Source organism: Rhinatrema bivittatum, chromosome 5 (genome assembly GCF_901001135.1).
Source record: "Rhinatrema bivittatum chromosome 5, aRhiBiv1.1, whole genome shotgun sequence".
Taxonomy (NCBI): Eukaryota; Metazoa; Chordata; class Amphibia; order Gymnophiona; family Rhinatrematidae; genus Rhinatrema; species Rhinatrema bivittatum.
The window spans coordinates 269,987,486-270,013,434 of record NC_042619.1 but is presented as its reverse complement, the minus strand read 5'-3'; the positions used below and the strand labels follow the sequence as shown (position 1 = coordinate 270,013,434).

Genomic DNA, 25,949 nt, shown 5'->3' with positions numbered 1-25,949 from the left:
GGCTTAATCTGGAAACAATTATGTTAAAGTTCATAATACAACGCTGGCAGTAACACCCAGATTCCTTGTTTCTCAAAGACAACCCTATGGAAGCAAAGTTAGTCCATCTCTTCAGTTTTTCAATGCTGTCCACTGCCGATAAAGATTGATTAGCAAAAAGTCTGCTGTTTCAAAATCTTGAGCTCTAGGAGAAAGCAAATGATATTGGCAGGGCAGAAGTATCCTGGGGTTAGGAACACAAGGACGGCACAGGCAGGATGAGAAAAAGCTGTCAAGCTTTGCCAAGGTAAACACTGCAAAGTAGGTTGTTTGAGCCAACATGCCTCTCCCTCCCATTTGACTAAACGGGACCACACGCCTTTCACCAAGGAATCTGCTGAATGCGACAGCAGAAATCAAAAGATTGGATTCTGGTAGTCACGCTGGTCCTCAGGAAAGCTGCAGCCTTTGCAGGCTGTAAGACTTTTTAAGGGGTCAACGAAAAAGACGATGTGGAGCATGAGCTTTGGAGACCACAAAGGGACCTTCTGACATCTGCAGTCCCCACAAGCAGGTTCCCAGACAAAGCAAGAACAGGGGGCTTAAAACCGTGTGCTGGAATTCTGCGCCCAGTTTCTCAACGCGCTGCTTAACAATTTTTTTAAATTCCCGATCCAGTAAGCTAATGGTATGCTAACACATCGGGAGTTTAGAAGTGCACAGATGGGTGAGCACAAGCCCACGGTAAATTGTGTGCTCAGCACAGGCTGCATGCACATTTTAAACTTGGGGGCGTCTCTCATACGTGATTTATGCACACAGAACTCATCTTATGTGCACATAAATGCAGTGGGGTAGCGAGGGTCTCCGGCGCCCAGGGACCAAGGCATTTCTGCACCTCCCTCACACGCCCCACTACCTCTATCCTTGTATTAATGCTTACGGTTGCAAAAAGTCATACTAATACAACCCCCCAAAAAGAAATTAACTGAGAGAGCTTCGCTGTGCCAGCATTAGTGGACTGTGGACCCAGCGAAAATGCTGACGATTTTCAGCATCCTTTCCAATAGAAAACTTGGTGGGGTCAGATCCCGGGTCATTCACCCCATTCCGATGCCATTCCAATGCCTATGCCCTCCCCTCCCCCCCAGGCTAAGGCCAGCAGCACTGCACTCCCCTCCCCAGTGCCATAAGCCAAGGTCAAAACAGTCACCTGTTAATGCCTTAATTTGCATGGGATTTCTATGCGAGGGTGCTAAACTGATGCACCTTTTTTTGTGCAAAATTCCTTGCCATATCTGTGCGTCAGACTGTGAGTAAAACTTGCACCCTGCTGAGCCCATCTTATTGCATCGGCCTCAGTCTTCCACCCTAGATAGCATCTCCCCTTTATTCGTGTTCATTCTGCTCCATATTTGGCCTTGAGATTGATTTTGCTCTTTTTTGTCTCAGATTGTTATTACAGCCTTTTCAGGAGCTGCAAAACCCTTTTTTTGTCCAAGATCTTTTCATCAGAGAGCTTATCAAGCAAAGATGCACTGCTTCAAATTGAAACGTAGAAATCAGACTTTTTTTTTATTGTTATTGTTAAAATGACCCCTTGTCTCCCAAAAGCGTAACCTATAAACTTCGTTCTCTTTCATGAATGGATTGGAAGAGCTTCCGGTGAGCTGCTCTGGCTCATGTGACCTCGAATGTAGTTTGCACGCTGGCAACATAACAGTGCTGAATCAGGGAAGGCGGGATAACTGGAATGTCTGGAGCAAATAACTTTTGCCAAACAAGAGCCGGCTTCAAGTTAGACTGTGACCAGCTTAGAGAAAGAAAACTTTTCTCTCCGGAAAACTGGATCCGCCCGCTGGCTCCCGGGCATGTTGGGGACCTGAGGGTGAATCCCAGGCCAGGACATTGCTCCCTGGGATGGAGATGCTGCAGAGGTAGCACTCACAGTCCCCTCGATGGGGAGAAAGACCCGGTGATTGCATAACGGTGACATTTAGGGGGGCAATATATGCACATCAGTGACTCTTTGAAAATAGGCCCAGCCGGTATGCGCATACTTTTATGCACGGAGGTGCCAATGCATGCAATAAGGTGGGTTTCAGCAGAGCGCACAGTTTGTTACTCCCGATGCAGCAAAGAGTTTTGTGCACAAAAAGTGTGCATGTGAGACTGTGCATCCTGCTTAGTGCCCTCACATGGAAATCCCATGCAAGTGAAGGCATTAACCATTACCCACTCCCCCCAATGCAGAGAGATCCGCTCCGGTTTTCCTAGCATGGGAGATGTTACTCCTGATCAGAGGCGGAGTAATGTTTCCAGCGCTTGTATCAGAAGCTGAAGTTCTGACACTGGGATCCGTAATCGGGATTTATGTGCCGAAAAAAAGCTCTTTTCACACGGCATGTTTTCTGCAGAAAAATATGCTTATGCATGCAAAATATGCTTTCTGCACTGAAAGCATTTTTGTGCGCATAAATCATGTTATGTGCACCATTCATGATTTGTGTGCATAAAAAGTCTTTTATGTGGACAAAAGATGTTTAGTGTGCATAAATCTCCCCACTTGGATCTGTGTGCACATTTTCTAGTTAGTGCACTTTTGAACTCCTGATGCATTAGCATAGCATTAGCTCACTGCAACAGCAATTTACAAAATTTTTAACCTGCGCGTTAAGAAATTGGGCACAGTATTTCACATTATTGCATCACCTCCATTCTGAAAAAAGGCTAAAGAGGTTTCTTGAGCTTGGAGAAGAAATGACTGCGGGGAGATATGATAGAGGTCTATAAAATAGTGAATGGAATGGAATGAGTAAACGTTAATTGATTGTTTACTTTTTCAAAAAGTGCAAAGATTAAGGGACACACAATGAATTTACTAGGTGATACACTTAAACTAATAAGAGAAAATAATTTTTACTCAATATTAATTACACTCTGGAATTCATTGCCAGAGGATGTGATGAAAGCTATTAGTATAGCTGCATTTAAAAAAAAGTTTGGACAAATTCCTGGAGGAAAAGTCCATAAACTATTATTAAGATGGAGTTGCAGAAACCCATTGCTTATTCTTGGGATAAGCAGCTTGGAATCTATTTACCCCTTGGGATGCTGCCAGGTACATGTGACCTGGATTGGCCACTGCTAGAAATAGGATACTGCACGTGATGGACCTTTGGTCTGACCCAGCATGGCAAGTCTTATATACTTATGAACTAAATATGCATTCTGGGAAGCGGAGCTGGACAGTATCATTATTGTATACTTTCAATTCTCAAAAGTATGCATAGTAAGCTACGCCCACCTCCACGCCAGGCAGGTACAGTAACTTACGGATGTAGGCCCCACGTGTGCCTGGCACCATCCACAAAATTTTAAATCAAACTTATGCACATGTCTGCTTTGAAAGTTCAGTCTAAAAGTCTGTGGGTACATTTTACCCACAGACGGTAGCACTATACATGCTACTGAAAATGACCTTCCCCATGGCCAGATTTAGAGCTCATGATTGCAAGGGTCCTGGTGCATGACCCCTGGCTGAGGACTGTCACTGCAATCCCTGGGCTAAGAGGAGATATAAAATGAAGAAAACGCCCCACATGCCCTCCCAGGAGCTGTGAATGAAGGCTCCTGGTGACAGATCTCAGCCCTGGTTCTGCCTGAGCTGGAAGTACAGAGGAGCAAGAGGAAACTGCTAGGCCAAAATAAAATAAAAGAATCCCAAAAATTGCAGTCCCTGAGTCTTCTATCACATTTCAAAGAAATAGCACCATAAATATAATATATTTATTTTCATTGTATGGCAGATAATTGTAATGGCATGACTCCATTTTTCCCGTTGTTGTACGTGCAGTATCAGGCTAGATGCCTGGTCCACCTTAAATCCCACAGAAGGATAGAACTTTATGGGCGGGACCCTGTGGGGCAAGAGAGAGGCCTGAAGTCAGGAACAGCTGGGTAGCATAAAAGTATAAGCCCAGTTGGGTTCAGGAGGCCCTGTGTCTCCAGGAGATGTGCCTTCTGTAAATCTATACTGACCAAACCAGAGGGAGTGAGTGTACACTGTCTAGAGCAGTGCTTCTCAACCAGTGTGTTGCCAAGCACCAGCAGGTATGTCACATGCTCCCGGTCTCTCCTGCTTCTCTTCCTTCCCTTCTGCTGTTGCCGCCGGGCTAACAGCACATTCAAGCCCAATGGGAATGGCAGCGTTGTTAGAGGAAACTGTGGCACCCGTGGCTGGCCTTTTCTTCTTCCTGCGCCTGCCCCGGAACAGGAAGTGATACGCAGTGCAGTGCGCGGGAAGGAGAAAGAGCCATGCCGTGTGGAAAAGTAGCGGCAGCAGCGGCAGCATGTGTGTGAGAGAGAGCATGTGTGTGATTGAGAGAAACTGGTCAGAGAGGTGATGTGTGTATATGTGAGAGTCAATAAAAGTGACTGGTCAGGGAGATGACTGGATTGTGTGTGAGAGAGTGAGAGATTGGTCAGGGAGGTGACTGGTGTGTGTGTGTGTGTGTGTGTGTGTGTGTGTGACACAGAGAGAGAGAGAAAAAGCATGGAAGTGAGAAATCTGGGTATGTGAGAAAGCATGGGAGTAAGAAGCCTGGTGTTGTTGGTGTGTGTGTGAGTGTGTGTGTGAGAGAGAAAAAGCATGGAAGTGAGAAATCTGGGTATGTGAGAAAGCATGGGAGTAAGAAGCCTGGTGTTGTGGGGGTGTGTGTGAAAGAAAGCATGGGACTGAGAAGCCTGTATATGTGAGAGAGCATGGGAGTGGGAAGCCTGTGTGTGTGTGCATGCATGAGAGAGAGACTGGTTGGTAAGGTGACGGTGTGTGAGAAAGAGAGACTGGGGTATGTGTATGTGAAAGTGATTAAGGGAATAAGCCTGTGCATGTGGAGAGAGCGAGCATGGGAATGAGAGAGAGACTGGTGCATGTGTGTGTAAGAGAGAGAAAGTGATTATGAGAATGAGAAGCCTGTGCATGTAGAGAGTGAGCATGGGAGTGAGAAACCTGAGTGTGTGGGTGTGTGTGAGACACAGTATGGGAGTGAGAAGCCCGTACATGTAAGATATAACATGGGAGTATGGTGTGTGTGTGAGAGAGACAGAGAGACTGGTCATGGGCCCTAAGCAAGAGGACCATGAGTACAGAGCTTAGGCACTACTGCTGCTTCTGGTGTGTGCTACGGCCTGCATGGAAGAGGACAGGAGTAGGAGAGCTGCTGGAGGGAGTAAGTAAAGGTGGCTTTTTAAGTTTATCTTTCTTGATTGACTGCCATTTTAATTATTTAATATTATGTGATGTGTTCTTTTTTGAAATATTTTATTGGTGTTTGGAGAATTTTTAATAGTTTTTATGAGTTTTTAATTGTTGGATGTTATTCTGTTCATAGCTGTTTTGAAACATTTATTCTGCTTATTAGTATAGTTTTACAATTATTTCTGTGTGGGATCTATAGCTGCTTGCTAGTTCTGTTTTCCTAATAGGATGTGTATTGGTGTTTAGGGCCTGATTTAATATTTGTAGTGTTGCCTTTTCATAGATAGGGTTGCTCCTGTTTGAGTGTTTTCCATAATACAGGTGTAACTGTGTGCAGATTAGTTTATGTGCTTTACTACAGATCCTGGGAGTATGTTAGGTCAGTTCTGTGTCTGTTACCGAGATGAGATATTTTATTAGCATGTAAGCGTTTGTATCAGTCTTATTTGTTGTGTTTTCTCAAGAGGACATGCATTGGTGGTAAACTGCTGTCTTTTCATAAGTAGGGCTATTGAGCCTGGTAGTAGGAGTTTGTGTTGCTGTTACTGAGATGACACCAGAACCAGAATATCTTTTTTGTAGGGTGAGTTGTATAGAGAATGTCATAATTCTGCTTTACATCCATTATTGTGGGTTGGGGGGGGGGGGGTTCCTGTGGATGCAAACTGTACTTTTACATCTAGCCCCATGACGATCTGCGAGAGGCAGTATTGAGGAGCCTGAGAGAGGCACTGCCAAGGGGCCAATTGAAGAGGCCACAGAGGCTATGGAGTCCCTAGCAAAAGGGAATACAGAGAAGCCATGGGCAGTAGTGCAAAAAGGAGCGTGGAGAGCCCAATGGGAGGGCTGCTGAGGAGCTAATGCCTGGCACTGTGATGGAGCTGTCAGAGGGTGCTGGTCATGACAGTGCAGAGGAGGCACAAATCACCAAAAAGATGAGTGAAGAATACTCACAATTGTCTCACAGCCAGTCCAAGGAGTCCTGCTAGGGTGGAAGCGGAATCCAGAGCTACAGATGGACTCAGATAAAGGACTGTGGGAGTACACTGGGCAAGGGCTGCAGTGGATGATACTAACAGTGTTGTTTGGGAGTGACCCTAAGGTGTGGGGGTGAGTCTGACCCTGGAGCCCCGGCCCCAAACTTAGCAGGTAGAAGGCCAGATGAAGGCGGGTGGGGTGTGTGGTACTTCCTTGGATGGGGTCCAGGAGGCAGTAGTGCCATTTGAACTAATGAGTCCCAGTTGAGGGGGACTTTGAAACAAAGTGACCCCATTTTCCCCCTTTTTGCAAAGGCAGGACCAGGTTAGATGCCTGGTCCACCTTAAATCCCACAGAGGGAGAGAGTTCAGTGGGCGGGACCCTGTGGGTAGGGGAGAGACATGAGGGTGGGAACAGCTGGAAAGCAAGAGTGTAAGCCCAGCTGGGTTCAGGAGGCCTCCACATCTCCAGGAGAGGCAGCTCCTGTAAATCTACCCTGACCAAAACAGGGAGTGAGTGTACACTGACCAGAGGTAAGGCACTGTAGAACCCTGTGTGCATAACTTGAATACTGCTAAGGTAGGCAGTGTTTTTTTGCTAAATAAAGTGAAAACTGCATTAAAAAAGGCTGGGGTCAGTGTGGCTTTGTGCCTCCAGCCTGAGAAACACCGCTAAGCATCCCACAATGATACTTTCTTTTATTGTGTAACCAATTTGATTTTCTGGAAAGGTGGTTTATCAAATTAAGTAAACCTAAACTTAAATGTCTATTTGATGAAACATTCTGATTAGAGCCACATTTTTGGCCTGTTTGGTTCGCGGTTTACAGAATTTGTTGACCATTTTTCCTAAGGACTATATGGTGCTCTTTAATGCTAGCAGTCGCGCTCATTCCTCATGACCCGGAGTAAAGGTTACTGGTAAGGATGTTTCAGTTTATTTGAAGAGAGCATAAGCTTCTTTCCTCTGAGACAGGGTATACACTCAGCGAAGTATTCTGCCCTCTCTGGTTAGCCTTTTAAAAAAGACTTTGGCTGCTTTGCTCGAGACTGGCTGGTTGTGCTGGCATGCAGCTCGCTCCTCTAACTGATACTGGTTTAGGATTTGTTCTGACTGGACACTGTGCAAAACTGTTTTCTATCGTGTTGCCCCTTGGATGTCTTTGTCCTCTATTGCTCCAATCACCCCTTTCCAAGAAGGCATAAGCCATGCCAAGAATTGTTTGCTCTCAAAAATCATTGGCACGCTATTTTATTTCTCCCTCGTGCTGTAATATCTTGACTGAAATCAAAGGGCTAATTTATGTACTGGCACACAGACAACACCAGCTTTGTTTGTTTTTATACAGAATGCTTGCATTTATTGAATGGGGACAAACCCCGACATTTCTTTCCTCCCCCATGTCTTCTTCCCCGCCCTTCATATTGCTAGATCGCTCCCTAAGACTTGCACTAGAATTACCGCCCTCCCCCCACTCCCTCTGTATCTCCAAGGCAGGCTGATCCAGTCCCCATTATGCCCCATACCAGGAGTGAAGTTTTAGACTTGCTTCCCTTCGGAAAATCAGAATACGTCCATGCACGTTAACAGGACACAGTTGGTCTTGAAAAATAAGGAGGCACTAGACAACCCACACTTGTGCCAGACAAAGCAAGATCCTCAGCCAGATGTGACTGAAAGCAGTCTCCACCCTGACTGAGCTGTCATCGCTGTCTTCTGCATTCTTGCGCTTCGCTCTAGCACCTGCGTGCATTACCACCACAATGCGCCCACCTTTAAACTGCTCTGCCAGACCGAAAGCTCAAGCCTGGCTTCCACCCTGCCATGGCACCGGCTGACTCTTAAGTTTCCCATCATATTGATGACTGTGTGTGATTCCGAGCATTTCCATCAAGACAGTGGCTCTCATTGATAGCAGATCTAATTGGAAATGTTTTGTTGCTTTTGCTCAGATTTGAATATTTTTAATTTGCAACTCACAGAATCAATTCTTGGGACCAACTCCTGATAATGACGCAGTAGGTTAGGGACAAACATAATTACCCTCTCTATCACGTTACAGAAGATGATGTGTATGTGCGTGCATTGTGTGTGTAGTGAATGATATATTTCTTTAACCCCGAGAACATGACTAGAAACTATGAGTAACTTGACAGTAATAATATTTTTGGAATTATCATTGACATAAGTGAGGCCTATCACCCATACCCTTGCTATAAGCAGGAAAAAGATGTCAAAAATAACTTAGCACTTATCAGACAACACATTTGTAGGAATAGGTGCACCTTATCACCATGAAATAATGGCCAACTGTAATCTAGTATTAAATTTTCTGCTGTCAAATGCACATTTTTTAAAAATAATAAAGTGTATGATGCCCAGAGATGAAAATGTCAGTGAGGGGAACGGGTTAAGGTGGTTCTTTACAATACAGTAATATGAACACTGAAGGTAAATAAATATGACATAAATATCAACCAAACAAAACATGTCACACTACAATTACTTGTATCTTTATTGAACATCTTAAATTCTATATAAAAAAATCCCCACCCAATTTAACTCAAAACCCATTAACACAAAAACCCACCCTACACATGCTAAAAAAAATTGCTGACACAGAGCCCAGTTAGATCGTAAGAGTGTGTTGTGTATGCGCAGCGACTCTACAAGCCACTTGAAGGCCTTCTGGGCTCAATAGAATTTGTTATCCTAGAAGCAGCCTTTTGCTCTAGCTAGACTGCATGAGGGAGCCTGCATGCGTGTCGTTCTTTAAGTTGCCTATTGTTCTACGAGTGGTTATCTATTCGCTAAAATATTGGTTTATACAAACGGGACAGATAAGTCCCACTTAAGGTACATGGTGTTGAAGTGAGAAGGAATATCTATGATCTTAATTATCTAATTGTGAGACGCACTGAAATTGCCGGACATCCCGTGATGAAGATATGTCGGGTGGTTTATTGTCATCTTTTTTTGAATTCCAGTTTGAGAAGTGTCTTTATCGATAATGCAAGCTACAGATATTGACATTGTTATGAATATTTGGATCTGGATTATATAATAATCATATATGTATTCATAATCTGTTTCAGTGTCTGTTATGAGTGCATGTTTTATATTCATGTATCCAGTTGTAGAAACTATGTTTTTCCTCCTGATGAAGACGGTTATTGACTGTTGAAACTAGGGTCTTAGTTGGGGTTCCGTGTCAGCAATTTTTTAGCATGTGTAGGGTGGGTTTTTCTGTTAATGAGTTATGAGTTAAATTGGGTGGGGATTTTTTATATAGAATTTAAGATGTTCAATAAAGATGCAAATAATTGTAGTTTCACGTTTTTTGTTTGGTTGCTTCTTTACAATAATCAATAAAAAAGCATGCGTTCGGAGAGGAGGGCATGTCATCAACATTAAGGGGCAGATTTTCAAAGGGTTACGGGCGTAACATACGCGTGTAACCCCCAAAAAGCTGCCCCAACCTGCCCCTGCGCGCACCGAGCCTATCTTGCGTAGGGGCAGATTTTACAATCTACGCGCGGGCGTAGATTTGTTCGCACAACCCAGCGTGAACAAATCTACGCCCGATTTTATAACATGTGCGCGCTGCCGCGCACATTTTATAAAATCCAGGGTCGGCGCGCGCAAGGGGGTGCGCGCGCGCAAGGGGGTGCAACTTGTGCGCGCCAAGCTGCGCGCAAGTTACGCCTGCCCAGAGGCAGGCATAAATTCTCAAATAAAGGTAGGGGGGATTTAGGTAGGGCTGGGGAGTGGGTTAGATAGGGGAAGGGAGGGGAAGGTGGGGGGAGGCAGTAGGAAAGTTCCTTTCGAGGCCACTTCGATTTCAGAGCAGCCTCGGAGGGAATGGAGGCAGGCTGCGCGGCTCAGTGTGCGTAAGTTGCACAATTGTGCACACCCTTGCGCACGCCGACCCTGGATTTTATAACATGCGCGCTCGTAGATTTGTTCGCGCCGGGTTGAGCGAACAAATCTACGCCCGCGCGTAGATTGTAAAATCTGCCCCTAAGTCTAAGTTGGGATAGGTTTCCTCAGATTTCTGTTAACATAACAATGTCACTTACTAGTGCAATACAGATCACATCAAAGTTTCATTTAGCAAAAAAGAAAGAGAAATAGAATAGAATTTTTAGCTAGAGTCAATGCTGCTTCTGGTTCATACATAAAAATCTCAAACATGTTGTTGGGTTGTTAGCAGCCGAACTTTCAAGTCAAGTTTCAAACAAGTGAATAGCAGTGGATGGTAAGCAGAGGGCCAGGCACTAGTTGCCTAAGTGCAAATGCTACTCATTATCAGTCCTATTGTCTGACTTGGATAGGAAGGGGAAATGCATAACAGCTAGGTCACCCAAGAGCAGAAACATAAAAAGGAGAAATTCAAATAAAACCTTAGCTCACTAGATTCATGTGCAATTGTGATTTCTCCCTGAAGCAACTCAGTTTCTGTTATAAATTAGAAACAGCAATAATAAAATCAAACATTTATGTTACATAATGCTTCAGGGTATTTAAGGCTTCCATTCTCCCAGAGTGAGAGAACTTATTCTTCTCCCCCTGGGAAACAGACCTAATACTAAAAATCTAGATGAAACCAAGTTAAAAACTGGGCGTGATAAATTTGTGTTTCCTTAGATCTAAAATATTCACAATCTATGATCTAAGTAGTAAAAATTATTTTCCTTACTGTGTAGTGCTGATATGGTGGTTTTATCTCAACCCTATCCTGTGGGCTTTCCTGTGTCAGAATGCGGAGGGGGAGGATTGGGGAGGGGGAGTAGCATAGATAGCCCAGATAAATTTGGGTATTTTTCAGAGGGATATCTGCTAGCCCTTTGGCTTGGAAAGTTTATTAATAAAGGTGGAGCAATTTTTAAAAAAAAGCTTGCCATTTTGGGATAGATTTCTGGGAAATAAGTTTCCCTACCAGAACTTGCCTAACTAACAGTAAATATAAACACGAAATGAATCCCTTACATTAGGTGATTTTAACATTCAGACTGATGGGAATCTTGGCGATGTAGCAGATGATTTTATGGTTGCTATGCTTTTGCTTTCTCAAAGCACCTAAACATATCAAAAGGTCATGTATTTGATTTATTTCTTTCGGAACTGGTGTAAAAAAAAGATGATTATATCGAGGATGCCACACAGTGTTACCAGTGGCCTGAGCAGACCATTTCCTGCTCTCTTTCTCCTTTGGTGGGTTCTAACCATTGAGTAAAACCAGTGACGATAACTTTTAAACAGGTGCATGGGCACTCATGTGTATATGCACGCATGTTATAAAATAGCCTAACCACACGCATGTGCGCACACAATTTTAAGTGGATGCAAGCCTATGCAGGTAAATGTCACTTCTACCGTGCAAGTGGGGGGATTTTAATAAACATGCGCTCCAACGCTATTACCAGCATTCCCAGTTCACCCAGGTAAGGGATAAGACTTCTAAACCCCCCTAGTTTATTAGTCTCCCTTCTCCCGTTAGCCCCCACCTTTAAAATCCCACTGATCTACTTAGAATGTTTTGTTTCACAACTTACTCATCATTCATACCAGAAGTAAAGTTACACGGCAGGGGACCCCAGCACGTGCCTGTGCGCGTAAGTATTTACACACTCATTTAAAGTTGAAATCCAGGAATGCCCATGCCCCACCCAGACCATGCCCATACCCTGTCCCTTTTTGGAACTTTTCATTTGTGCATGCAGCGGGAGAAACATGCGTACTTGGGCAGCTTTTAAAATCCGCTTGGCGCACAGGCCCGGCACAACCAGGTGTGCATAAGGTGCATTTGCACAGGATGGCACACCAGGGGAGGTGACAGGCCGACAGCAGCAGCAGGAGAGGCTGCAGGCCGCCAGCGGAGCCTAACCAGCTGATGGACAAAGAAAGAGAGAGCACCAACTTCCAAAGAAGAGGCCCATCTTCCATATATGGGCATGTGTGCGCACACGCCCGTGCACAGCTTCCGCTCCCTCTCCCCTCTCCCCAAGCAGGAAGATCGGTGGGCCCTATGGCCCGAAGATAGCAGGAGGCTCCCGGGGCCGTGGTAGAGCTCATCCCACCTCAGCCTGAAGACAGCAGGAGGCCCATGGGGCCGATGTGGAACTCACCCCGCCACAGCCTGAAGACAACAGGACAGGAGGCCTGCGGGACCCTGATGCAGCTCATCCAACCACGGCCCGATGATAACAGGAGACCATGTGTGTGAGCTTGTATGTATGTGTGAATGAGTGAGAGCCTGTGTGTGTGTGTGTGTGTGTGTGTGTGTCTGAGAGACTGTCTGTATGTATGTGTGTGTGTGTGTGTGAGTGTGTGACTGTCTGAGAGCCTATGAGTGTGTGTGACTGTGTGAGTGCTTCTGTGTGTGCCTGTGTGAGAGCTTGTGTGTTTGTGTATGTTTTGTGCCTGTGAAAGCCTATGTGCCACATATAATCTCTCACAGGCACAGATACACAAACAATGATTCTGTGAGGGTGAGGGAGAGGCAGCCTGTGAATATTAGAGAGAGGGAGTGTGTGAGAGAATGAATGTGTTAGTGTGTATGTGTGTGAGAGAAGATATAATTTGGGCGGCCCTACCTCCCCCAATCCGTGACAATCTCAGGGTGACTGGAAATCAGATCCCAGGTATGGAGAGCAGATTTTTAAATCCTTATTTGTTTTAATTATTGGGTGTAATTTGATGATTCTGCTCTTTTGAAATATTTATTTTTTGGGGGAGGAATAGAACATTTTTTAATTGGATTTTTTATTCAGCAAATTTTTGAAAAATTTTATTGGTGCTTGGGAAATGTTGTATATTCTATTCATTAACTGGTTTGAAATATTCTTTTATGAATATGACTTTACTATTATGATGTTTTATATTTCTTGATTTCATTATTTAATGTTTTATGAAGAATGGTAATGTTTCTGGTTTTCCATTTTTGCTCTGCATGTAGAGGCTGGCTTGTTGTGGGTTCCAGTTCTTCTGTTCTCAGCACATTTCTGTTTATACTTTCTGATCTCTTTATTCTGTATTTGGTCAGGGTCTCTCTGTGCTCTGTGTATGTGACTGAGGTGAGGTATTTTGCTGGCATGTAATTTCTGTGAAGGGATCTATAGCAGCCTGGTTCCCTAATTTTTATTGATGTTCTAGGGCCTGGTGTAATATGGGCAGTGTTGCCTTTTCATAGATAAGGTTGTTAGGGTTGTTTTGGTATGGGACGTTTACTATATTGTAATGGTAATTCCGTTTATTCATGGCTTTCTGAGAGCCAAGCCCACACCCAACACGCATTACAAAAAGTCTAATTCCATAGGAGCTCCAAGTGTCTTTTTTGCAGAGTTTTCAGGTTGGCACCACAGGAGTGCATGTAAATATAATATGCATGCTGTAAGTGATATTTTGGCCTCAGCAGACTCTACTTTTGAATGTTCTTTTTCATGTAAAGTTTGTTATAAATGCATAATTTAATTGTGTGTGTCTGTAAAGGGTGTGGGAGTGTGTGTGTGTGTGGGGGGGGGGGGGGGTGCAAGGCTGTAAGGTTTGCCTAGGGTACCTAATACCCTTCCCTATGCATGGGTTCTGGGGTGTGGGGTGTGGGGGGGGGCATGTCAGTTTTTAAAAATATAGATTGCAGGACGGAGCTGGGCTTTATTTGATGGGCCCGGGGCAGGCACTGAGTGAATCGGGGGGGGGGGGGGGGCAGCAAAAAACTAGAACCGGCCCTGTTGTCACCCGCCGGCCCAACTTGTGCCTACATTTCCCGGTTTTGATGTGCACTGGCTTTTAAAATTCTCCTGTACGATTATTCAGAAATTTAGAAAGAGAACAGAAATGACAGCTCCAAGGCTTTTAGAGGCCATGGGAGACCTCTATGACTTTTCAGACATTCAATTAGTAGAAAATGATCATTTCATGCCAGCTTTAAGAACGTTGCACTGGTTACCAGTCCCTTTTAGAACACAACTTTAGACTTGGTGCTTGGGAGTTTGGGCTTTTGGTGATTTCTGATCCCCGAAATTAGCCTTTTACAATCCTGTGAGTCGTCTCAGTTCTGCACAAGAACTTCCCAGATTGTGCTATGGAAAATCTCTTCACTGAAGAAGACTCCGTGAATGTTCTCAGACCGTACGAATTTGGCCATTCCTGCTGTCAAACCTTTTGCACAGCTCTAGAGAACACTTGGAAAAATAAAACAGGAAAGCATTCAAGCCAACAGGCCAGATTTAAGGATCAGGCGAGGGTGGCTCAAAAGAAAAAAGGCAAAAGAGCCCACAAGTCAATTTGCTTACAAAGTTTAGAAGCTGTGCATCTTTGGTCCAACGCTGTTATTTCCTAAAACATCTGGAAGGGTGAACCATTTCTATAGAAGAAAACTGTACAGCAAACCCCTTCTGGGACTTTCCCTGTCACCACAAAATTTCAAAATTGGGCGAAAAGTTCCCCAGAAGTTTGTGGTTTTTTCCATCCGTTTTTGCAGTTTTAGTTTTCTAGAATATTCTCCCTTCCAGAAGCTGCAAAGCAAACAAAATCCTGGGGGCAAAAGATGATCTCAAAACTCTGCATGAAAATGGTCTGGCAGATTTAGGCCCCGTTTCCGGCCCTAATGTTGTCCAGTCCTTTAGCCTGGCTCTAGCAGTTGGCAATATTTCTTTCACCTCTGAGAGCTCCAGCCCTTGTGACTCCCAAATGGCAGAGAGCTGAAAGTTAAGCTGCGCTGTCACGCTGTACTGTGTGGCTCATCCCACTCTCCAGTCAGGTTTGAGCTGCTGAGGTGCTGGAGAGCACTGGGACGCATAACTTGGCACACAGTCATTTATTAACGTTACCTTTGCATCACATCATGTTGATCTTGGAGGACACAGCCAAATGATTGTCCAGCTGCTTGCTAACTTCTTGTTACATAGTTCATGTGTGAAGTCATACCAACAGACCCAGATAAACGTCCACGGTTTCCATGGGAACGCTGATCAGCAAACTCAACACCTTCTCCAATGTTTATTTTGTAATCAGAAATGATTTATTGAATGTTTTAATGAAGCCTTGCCACAGCTTTGATTGTAGAATATCACTTGCACATGATCATATTGTCCTAACAAATGTAGCGGGGTAGCCTCGTGTTAGAGCGGCATGCTGGGAACCGGGGAAGCCATGGTTCAAATCCCGTTGCGCCCACTGACACTCCTTGTGACTTTGGGCAAGCCACTTCACCCTCAGTTACGAATTAGGGGTACATTTAGCAGGGTGCACTCATGTGCATTAAATAGTGTTTTTCATGCATTATTCTAAAAGATTTCCTCCCCCTATTTATATTAGCTGGTTTGCATGTATAAAATTAACTAATACATGCAAAGCAGCTAATTACAAGTGCAAATGCAGTAATACAGCTGGTGTCACAGTAATGCAGCTGTTTTGTTGTTTTTTTTTATCGCATTTGAAGGAGGTGCAGTTATTATTTCCTGGGGACCTCAGGACACTAATCCTGAAGTCTCCAGGGTGCCTTGTACAGAGCTTGTCATCCCAAAAATAACTGCCCCTCTTCCACAAAGAAACCTGCCTGGTGATTTTAGTGAGACCCCCATCGAACCGCCTGCCACCTTTCAAGGTGGCACAGGCACAAAAGTTTCAAAAAATAGAAAAGCTTGCGCAGCAACGCTCCAGCCCCCTCTCACTCTAACCTTTCCCGTTAGATTCAAATTTAACCCCTCCCACCCCCAGACCCCTCGTAACAAACCCCCCCCCCCCCCATCAGATCTTCCCCAACCCCCATCCCTCAACTAAATCCATAATCCCTGGGGTCTAGTGGACCCCCCTGCCAAGAAAAGAAAACCTTGTGGTCTAAGGGGGAACCCCAGACCGTGCCTCCTGCCCCCAAAGCCCCCCTCCTCCACCTCAAAGAAGACTCGTTAGTGGGCTGGTAGGGACTGGCCCTGTAAGGGTGCCTCACCCCTGACCTGTCTAAGGGGTTCACTAACAATCTGAGCCCTGCCCTGGAAAGGTAATTCAGTCCTCACAGAGGAGGAGCTCTGAGCTTTGCTGAATCGTGCCCGCGGGTTTTAAGACATGGATTCTTGTCTACCGAAGAGTGGGTGTTTTCCAGAGAGGCAAGAAGTTCATTAATAAACATTAGGAACTCTGGTATGATCCGTTCCAAACACACAGTACTGAAAGAAGAGTGGGCACGCGCATCACTTTGTTGTGCATGGATCTCTTTGGATGCCAACATAGCAATCTTGTGCTGGAAACGGATAGAAGATATTTATGTCTGGTACAGCTGCCATGAGCTGCAGTTAACAGATTACTGAGCTATAATTTTAGGATGTTGCATAGCCATATTTTTCTGATAACTTTGATGATATGCAATGTCATTCTTAAACTCGGACCTACAGGAAGATGAAAGGAACGCCAGGAAGAATGTTTTAATCAAGTCTGTGTTTTTTGTCCCTGGCAGATTATAAAGGAGCCTCCACCACCACTGGAATCAGATAGTGAGGTAAGAACAATGTTTTATCAACTCAGCTTATCTAAAGCAGCATGGGAGAGGGAAGGTTTCTCTAGAAATGTGTGACAGTAGACTGGGAGAGGTGCATTGCACTTGGACAGTGAAACAGAGGATGTGGCAGCAGGTGATGACTGCAAGGCCGCTTTCCTACCACTATGGTTCCTCTGTATTTGGCTTTCACATTCTTGCATTCTATTACCACCTTTGGCCTCTGAGAAGTTATTCCATGTACTCATCATGCTTGCTCAGAAAAAAAAATACTTTCTTACATTAATCCTGAATCTATCCCCCCTTCCACCTCAAAGGGCTATCATCCGGCCATCTGCACTAAGCTAAATTGTGCACAATAGTTTTTATGTAAAAATTGCATATTCACCCGTGGGGCCCTCTTTAAATAATACAAAAACATTATTTTTTTTTAAAAACTGCAAATCAAAAGGACCAGAAGTGCAGTAATGTTTTTTTAAAATTGTGGAGATATTTACAAATGGGCAGGCATCTGTTGGTAATCATTACCATATGCCAGAGGACATGGGCCAAATGGTACAACTTCTGTCAGTTTTCTGCTTTAACTAAGTTTCCTCTTTCTCGTTTCACCCTGGGCTCCATAATTCATACTTGACAGTAAGCAAAAGATTGATCTGTGCATAGCACGACCTTTGTACTGTTTACAGAAGATGTCCACGTTTGGTGGAAAGGTGGCAGACACCCATTCCTTAACACTAATTGAGCCTTGCCATCCAACTGAAGGAGGATTGTAAGGCATGGTTTGTGCTTCTTGGCATGTAAGGCTTTTTGTCCATGTGCAATGAGAAGCACAATATGCATGTTGTACTGATTACAGGGCTAGGACACAAATTGCTTCCGTGTAATCTGACTTGTCTTCTGTGCTTGCTCCCTCCATTCGCAATCTGTGAATTAAAATCAGACCAAGAAGGGGCCCTCTTACATAGTAATTAATAACATTGTAAATAATGGTAGATAAAGACCAAAATGGCCCATCCAGTCTGCTTCAGTTGAGATTTGTCTATTTTGGGTTGATGTGCCCACAAAGTCCTCTATGTCACCCAACACCAACTCCTCTCTGTCCCCTTCCCAGATATCTTTTCCCCAACTTCACCACCCATTCCCTACTCCATGTCTTATGGTTGTAAGGGTGATCGCCTTTGAGTTATTTCAACTTTTAGAAACCTTCAAAGGAAAACTAGAGGCATTGAATGCCCCTTAGACTAGAGGATGTCCTTAAATAACTCCAGGATATTGAAAAGCACGCTCCAGATTGTTTCCTGCTGCCCAGAGAATTCAGGGAACAATTACACTGCTGTACACAAGAGAAAACATATTGTACCTCATATATGTGCTGTGTAATAGGAAACAGCCATAAGAGAGATATTCTGAGGATAGATCTCTCTGTCCACAGAAATACCATTGCTTTTTTTATGAGTTGGTTTTGCTGTTGGGATTGTTATCGCTGAGGGAATAGGAATTTGAACTTGAAAAGTCTAACACGGGAATAAAACTACTTTATTTGTCTCTTGTTAGATTTTCTGTTTTGCTTTTCCCTTTTTATTCCCACTTTAGAATGTTTCCTTTTTCATGCTTTTTTTTTTTCACCCTTGCTCTGCATCCCTGAGCTGACAGAGGGTGTTCTTTATATCAGGCACCGGAAAAAGAGCAGCACAGTGTGATGGTTCCCCGTGAAGGAAGTGCAGGTGACATGCACATGACCTGCCATGCCCCTTCTGGCTGCCTGGACCACATGGCTGGAGGGCTGAGTTAATCATTTTCTCTCCAGGTCAAAGTCGACAATTGTATTCACTTTTATTTGTTGGTGAATATTCACTGCTTCAGGAAGCTCCCTGTCAGATCCGACCCCAAATTCCACTAAGTTTCCCAAACTGCTCATTCGCACCAGGCATCACAAGAAGGAAAAACGTTTGGAGAACAACTTCTAGATTCTAATGTATCCATGTAAAATTCCAAAAGGTCCCAGTGGTGATGCTCTGGGGACTGTTTCTATAATAACTTCAGGTAGCCCAGAGTCCATAAGAAAGCTGACACAGGCGGTAGAAGATATTTTCTCTCACAAGCCGATGCAGCTTTTACCCGTATTTGAATGCACGCTTTGTGAGTGTAAACCTTCCTGCTGATGCAACAAGGAGTTTTATGCTCACAAAAGGTGCATTCAGAAATTTAAATCCCATGCAAATAAGGGAAATAAGCAGAGAGGTGCGCTGGCCCTAGGCCACGTTTTGTTAATGCTGGAAGCTTTGCTCTGGTTGGAGGTGGAGTCGTTTCCAGCACTGTTGGGCTGGCACTTAAAACCAGCACAACAGTGCTCTAGCCAGGTAGCCCAAAACGTCCATAGATATGCGGCTAAGTGACAGTGCAAACTGGGGCCAGATAGCTGGATAAGTATGAAATATCTGAATCTGACCAGAGCAGGAAAAACTTCTCTCCCGTGTTTCAAGGGACCCCCCTTCCGAGTTAAAATGTTCGTTTGGTCTGTGCTGAATGCATGTTTTCTCATTCAATGCACCTTTTTTTTTTAAACTCCCAATGCATTAGCATAGCATTAGCTTGCTGCATCTGGCGTTAAACAAAATTTTAATCTGTGCATTAAAACCATGGGCTGAAATCCACCACACAACTGCATTGGGTGCTGTCATTTAGTTGGCAGTATCATGTATTTCTTACTTTCTCACACCACTTGCTCTAGTCCAGTGGTTCCCAACCCTGTCCTGGGGACCCCCCCCAGCCAGTCAGGTTTTCAGGATATCCACAATGAATATGCATGAGCGAAAACTTGCATGTATTTGCAAGTATTTCTGGTTGGATACGGCTTGATTGCAGCTTCCATTAACAACTGGATACCCTTCACATTCCTAACATATACATTGTTCTTTGGAGATGAACGACATTTTCTCTGAGGTTCTATTTTCTGAACCGGATGAAGACAGGACAGGAAAAAGGTGTTACTTGAGAATAAGTTGAGGTCTCTTGAATTTGCATTACTGTATTATGAATGTGACACATTCCCCAAGAGATCACCAGAAAAGAATTTAGTGAGTTTGCTTGCACAAGTTACTTGATATGATTGTTTCACAGAAACTAAAGCTTCCAGGTTTAGACAGCATTTTGCCCAGTATTGGTTCCCATCTTTAACTATTCTGTCACCCTCCTTTATAAAGATGTTGCCTTAATTGTCACCAGCTCCATCAAAAGTACATTGTGAAATGGCTTCAAAGCTTGTGACCCAATTGGAGCAAACTTTGGATAATAGTCAGCACATGGGCATATATATAAATTTCTTTAATTACCATTTTGTAACAGAGCTGGATGAAGGGCAAGGTAACAAAAATTTCTTAAGGCCCTCGCAGCCCCTGGTGCTCTCCCTACTTCCAGTAAGGTGCAGTACCAAGTGAGTCCTGGAGCTCTCTCATAAGAACATAAGAAATTGCCATGCTGGGTCAGACAAGGGTCCATCAAGTCCAGCATCCTGTTTCCAACAGAAGTCAAACCAGGCCACAAGAACCTGGCAAGTACCCAAACACCAAGAAGATCCCATGCTACTGATGCAATTAACAGCATGGCTATTAGCTAAGTAAACTTGATTAATAGCAGTTAATGGACTTTTCCTCCAAGAATTTATCCAAACTTTTTTTAACCCCAGTACACTAACTGCACTAACCACATCCTCTGGCAACAAATTCCAGAGCTTAATTATGCGTTGAGTGAAAAAGAATTTTCTCCGATTAGTCTTAAATGTGCTACTTGCTAACTTCATGGAATGCTCCCTAGTCCTTCTATTATCCGAAAGTGTAAATAACCGATTCACATCTACTCATTCAAGACCTCTCATGATCTTAAAGACCTCTATCATATCCCCCCTCAGCCATCTCTTCTCCAAGCTGAACAGCCCTAACCTCTTTAGCCTTTCCTCATAGGGGAGCTGTACCATCCCATTTATCATTTTGGTTGACCTTCTCTGTACCTTCTCCATCACAACTATTTCTTTTTTGAGATGCGGCGACCAGAATTGTACACAGTATTCAAGGTGCGGTCTCACCATGGAGCGATATAGAGGCATTATGACATTTTCCGTTTTTTTAACCATTCCTTTCCTAATAATTCCTAATATTCTGTTTGCTTTTTTGACTGCTGCAGCACACTGAGCCGACGATTTTAAAGTATTATCCACTATGATACCTAGAACCTTTTCCTGGGTGCTAGTTCCTAATATGGAACCTAACATCATGTAACTACAGCAAGGGTTATTTTACCCTATGTGCAAGACCTTGCACTTGTCCACATTAAATTTCATCTGCCATTTGGATGCCCAATCTTCCAGTCTTGCAAGGTCCTCCTGTAATGTATCACAATCCGCTTGTGATTTAACTACTCTGAATAATTTTGTATCATCCGCAAATTTGATAACCTCACTCATCGTATTCCTTTCCAGATCATTTATATATATATTGAAAAGCACCGGTCCAAGTACAGATCCCTGAGGCACTCCACTGTTTACCCTTTTCCACTGAGAAAATTGTCCATTTAATCCTACTCTCTGTTTCCTGTCTTTTAACCAGTTTGTAATCCACAAAAGGACATTGCCTCCTATCCCATGACTTTTTAGTTTTCTTAGAAGCCTCTCATGAGGGACTTTGTCAAACACCTTCTGAAAATCCAAATACACTACATCTACCGGTTCACCTTTATCCACGTTTATTAACCCCTTTAAACCCCTTTATGTAACATTTTTTCAGGGAATAGTTATGATTCCAAAGAACCATAAAAGAATTTATTTACGTGGGCTAGCTCCTTTGTCCTGTCCGCGACTCCCAGGGGGGATTCTTCTCTATGGGGGACAAGAATAATCTTCTTGGCCCAGGCGCTGAAAACCTTCTTTGTGTGTGTTACCCTTGCTTTTTGGGACAGGGACCTGGACAAAACAGGCAAGACTCAATGGATGGGTGTTCAAATTAATATTTACTGAGATCGATTGTAGAAAAATCAGTAAAGTGTTATGTTTGGTGTGTCTTGAACTTAATATTGGGCCCTTGAGTCGAGGCGAGCAAAGACTCCGCCCACAGGCAGGAACCCTGTGGGCCTTTACCCTGACAGGCAAGGTCTCAGCAGAGATACAATAGGAGAACAACTTTATTATACAGAAAATCCTGTAAAGCAAAGCACACAAGTCTGGAATTAGCTGCCAAGAGTCCCGGTGAATACCTATTCTTGGCTTGCTTGTGCAGGCTATCCCGGTAGTGATCAGCAGCGTGGGGTAGGCCGGAAGCCACTGGTGGAATGCACAAGATATGATGGATCCGGTAGTGGTCCGCAAGCGGGGTAACCCGAGAATCTGTGCCACAGGTAGTGTACTCACACCGGAAGGTAGAGGCAGAGGTAGCAAAGTCCCGAGGATGACTGGAGCAGGATCAGCCATAGTCAGTGACTGACTCACGATGTCAGACCGGCCCGGGTATTCGCTGCCCAGGACACGTCACGTGGTCTGCTGACACGGCTCTGGCCCGGCCACGCACGGCAGACCACGTGACTGGAGCGATCGGCCCACCGGGGGATGCCCGATCCTCCAATAGGCCAATCCGCCCCTGGCCGTAGTAGATGAGAATGATGCAGGAACTCACTGAAATGAGAAGAGAGAGAGGTGGCTCTCTGAGGAGCAGATAGCCCTGAGTGCAGCAAGGCCCCCGAGGAGCGGGTACCTGAGTCACTCAGTAGTCAGTGAGGAAGTCCCAGAGTAGCGGAACTAGCAGGACGAGATTCCTTGCTAACTCGTAGCTCAGATGGTCAGCTGGGTTTAAGTATTGTGAGCAGGTGAAGTCATGCGGTGGGGATGCCCCTGAGGTTCCCGCCATGACGTAGTTAAAAGGGTGGCAGGCGCGCACACGTGTGCCTAAATAATCCCGGATAAAAGATGGCTGCCAGGAGCGCCCACGCCGTCCTGGGCACGCCATGAGGGTCGGCGTGTGGAAGCGGAGGCCGCCATTCTGCCCAGACGTGGAGCTGTACAGAGAAAGGAGGTGAGCAGCATAGGTCTTAGCTGCCTGTGACTGATGGGCGCAACATAAAGTGAATAAATAAAATGTCCATATACCTCCAGCTTCCTTGTCTTTGGTGTAGTGCAAGTTTAAATGATGTATCTCTCTGTGGAAGTGTCCCTTTGTGCTGAAGCTTGGAACTTGAGATCCATCCATGATGTGGGGTGAATGTTTGTCCCAAGGGGCTGGGCTATCCTAACCAGGGCAGATGTTCCTTTCCCCACAGGACCTCATTTCCAGAAGGGCACTCCCGATCTTCATCTGCCTGTGTCCCTTGTCCCAGCGTGGAATTGAATTGGGGTCTCCAGATGGTCTTCTCCAACTCCTCTTTGAAAGAATAGCTTTCTTACTGGGTAAAGAAAGGGGGCAGCAGAAGTACCTTCCTTCCCGTGAAATAGAAAAATACTGAAAGGGGGATTCGCTGGCTGGGCACCGCAGCCTCCCCTTGATGGGTCGAAGGGCTGTACAGGTCCTTCCTGTGCCTCTTGGGAGGGGTTCGCAGTCTCCCAGAAGGAGCAGGACAAAATAGCAAAAATCCTAGCTTTTAATTTAAGAAAAATTACCAAAACTCTCTGTCTCCCTCTCTTTCCCTGAACTGGCAGGGCAGTGTCTCTCCCTTCTATTGCTAAACTGGGGCCTAACTATGGAGAGCACAATGACCCACATCCTTCCTTCTCAAAAGCAAAACTACACTGCCTCCCTCTCCTCACTCCTAACCCCCACCTCCCCCCGCCATGGACTCAAGGCTACACATTCTAGCAAGCCTTGGCGGAGGTGCATATTAGGAATGGTAAACCTCTCTAGATGACTAACCATGGGCTGGGAGCTAGGGCCGTCTAGTGAAGACCTCAAAGGGTCTCTACATTTACATTTCTCATGGTCTTAATAGCCACTCTGCCTGCAGGGCTGGTTCTTCCATTAGACAGATGGTCACCTAGGAAGCCAAAATATTTTTGGGGGAGCGGGGGGATAGCAAAACCCCTGCAATCCTGCAGTTGCCGCCGATCCACTTTTAAGGCACAGCACCACAAGACAGAAGGGAATGGATGCTGGGTAAAGGTGGGGGGTGGAGACACAAGGAAAGCTAGGTGGGCGAGGGAATTGTGAAGAGAGGATTTTGGGTAGAGGAGAGAGAGAGAGAGGGTGCTGGGCAGGTGCGAGTAGGGTGGAAAGCGAGAGAAGATTCTGGGCAGGTGAGAATAGGGTGGAAAGAGAGAAAGGATTCTGGGCAGGTGAGAATAGGGTGGAAAGAGAGAAAGGATTCTCGACAGGTGAGAATAGGGTGGAAAGAGAGAGAGGATTCTGGGCAGGTATGAGGTGGAAAGGGAGAGCATGCTGGGCCCTGCAAAGAAAAGAGATTGTGGTGATGCTGCCGTGCTGAGCAGGGGACTGATGGAGAGAAAGAGGAGGATGTTGGGGGGAGAAGGCTGGAGAGATGTTAGGCCGGGAGATAGAAGGGATGCTGGGCACTCTGGACAGGGGGCGAAGAGAGGGGGATGCAGGACTTAGCAGAGGGTATTCAATAATCCTTGACTAGCATACCCCCTTCATTATATCAACTCCTTTTTATAATAATGAGATCAAAATTTGGCTCTGAAGGATGGTGTTATAAAGAAGGAGGAGGGCAATCATAGCACTCTGTCAGCTAAGGTGGTTTGGTGGCCCAGTGATATCCCGTTAGTAAGTCCTTGTGCCGAGCTGTTGACACAATCAGAATTTGCTCCCAGCTGGTTACCCTTCAGAAGGATGGAGGTGACCCCTTCCAATTCAGCAAAGCTCGGGGTAGAAAGCTGTATGAATTAATCTGGAATTGTCATGCTAGCAGAATCTTCTTGGAGCAGAGCAAGAATGCGAGACTGAGTTCTGCACTCAGCTGTTAACTCTACATATTTATTGGCAGTTTCTCCCACATCACCATGGCGACCGGAAAACACTGGAAAATTCTCATTAAAACTGATAGTTATTTGGTTAGGCCCAATCTTTGTGGAATGTCTTTGTGTAAAGTCTGATGCTGCTTTTGCTCTGCCTCCCCCAGGTCATCAGAAACGGACTGAGCCGGTCCTGGTTTTGCCCTTAGTGCCTCTATGGACTTGCATTTTATTTTATTTCTTTCTTTATTTAAAATCACGTATTTCCCCTTCTCTCCAATGTTTGGTGTGGGGTACACAGGAAGATACACAATAAAAAAAATAAGCAAATACATAAAATAAACCCAAATAACATGTACAGCCTGCTTTACAATAAAATTAGAAATCAATCAGTCGTATTGAGGAGCTAATCAAGAATTGCAGCACTGAAAAAGCTACCTTAAAAAGAAATGTTTTGTAAGGACTTTTTAAACTCCTTGGTGTCTTTCATGCTTCGTAAAGAAGAAGGAGAGAGTTCCATACTGTAGGCCCAGCAATTGAAAAGGCCCTTTCTCTTGTGGAAGAGAGACAAGCCATACGAGGAGAGGGAATGTCCAGAAGATTTTGATTGGAGAATTGAAGTGTGCTGGTAGGGATGTAAAGTCTTAGAGCTGAACTGATCCAAGGTGAGATTAAATTATTCTGGAGGGTATGAATTATGATGGCTATCTTGTTGTGGATTTGCCACGATATTGGTGACCAAGGAAGTGTTTGTAATGTCGGAGAAATATGTTCACGGATATTAATACTGGTAACCATTCATGCAGCAGTATTTTGGATGAATTGAAGAGGTTTAATTGTATTCTGTGGGAGGCCAAAGTATAATGAATAACAATAATCAAGGGCAGTGACGACTAAAGATTGAGGAACTGTCCTGAAGATCAATTGGATCAAGGAGAGTTTTGAGCTGGTGAAGGAGATTGAGTTTAGCAAAGATCTGAACCACTGTTTAATATGTGCTTGCATAGATAGAGAAGGGTCAAGATGACACCTAAGTTACAAACTTTTTGAGATATGTGTATCTTCTGGTTGTCATAGGCAAAAGTAGAAGGAACTTGATATGATGGATATCCCAAAATTAATATTTCAGTTTTTTTAAGATTTAGTGACAGTCTGTGGTGAGAGCCAACTTTTAATGGAAGACAAGCAGAGTGAGGCAAAATGGATGGCAGTGAACCAGGAAGACTTAGAAGGAAAATAAATTAAATATCCTCAGCATATAATCTATATGAGAGAACAAACGTAGAGAGCACCAGCTT

The 25,949-nt window shown here is 44.5% G+C and overlaps 1 protein-coding gene across 1 annotated transcript in view; it reads left to right on the top strand.

The window, feature by feature from the left end:
• The window catches only part of ANTXR1 (ANTXR cell adhesion molecule 1), a 206,645-nt gene that overhangs the window by 98,758 nt on the left and 81,938 nt on the right, over positions 1 to 25,949 (top strand). Inside the window, exon 14 of the mRNA XM_029604035.1 lies at positions 16,671 to 16,712. Coding sequence (XP_029459895.1) covers positions 16,671 to 16,712 — 42 coding nt within the window. The remainder of the gene's footprint in view (positions 1 to 16,670; positions 16,713 to 25,949) is intronic.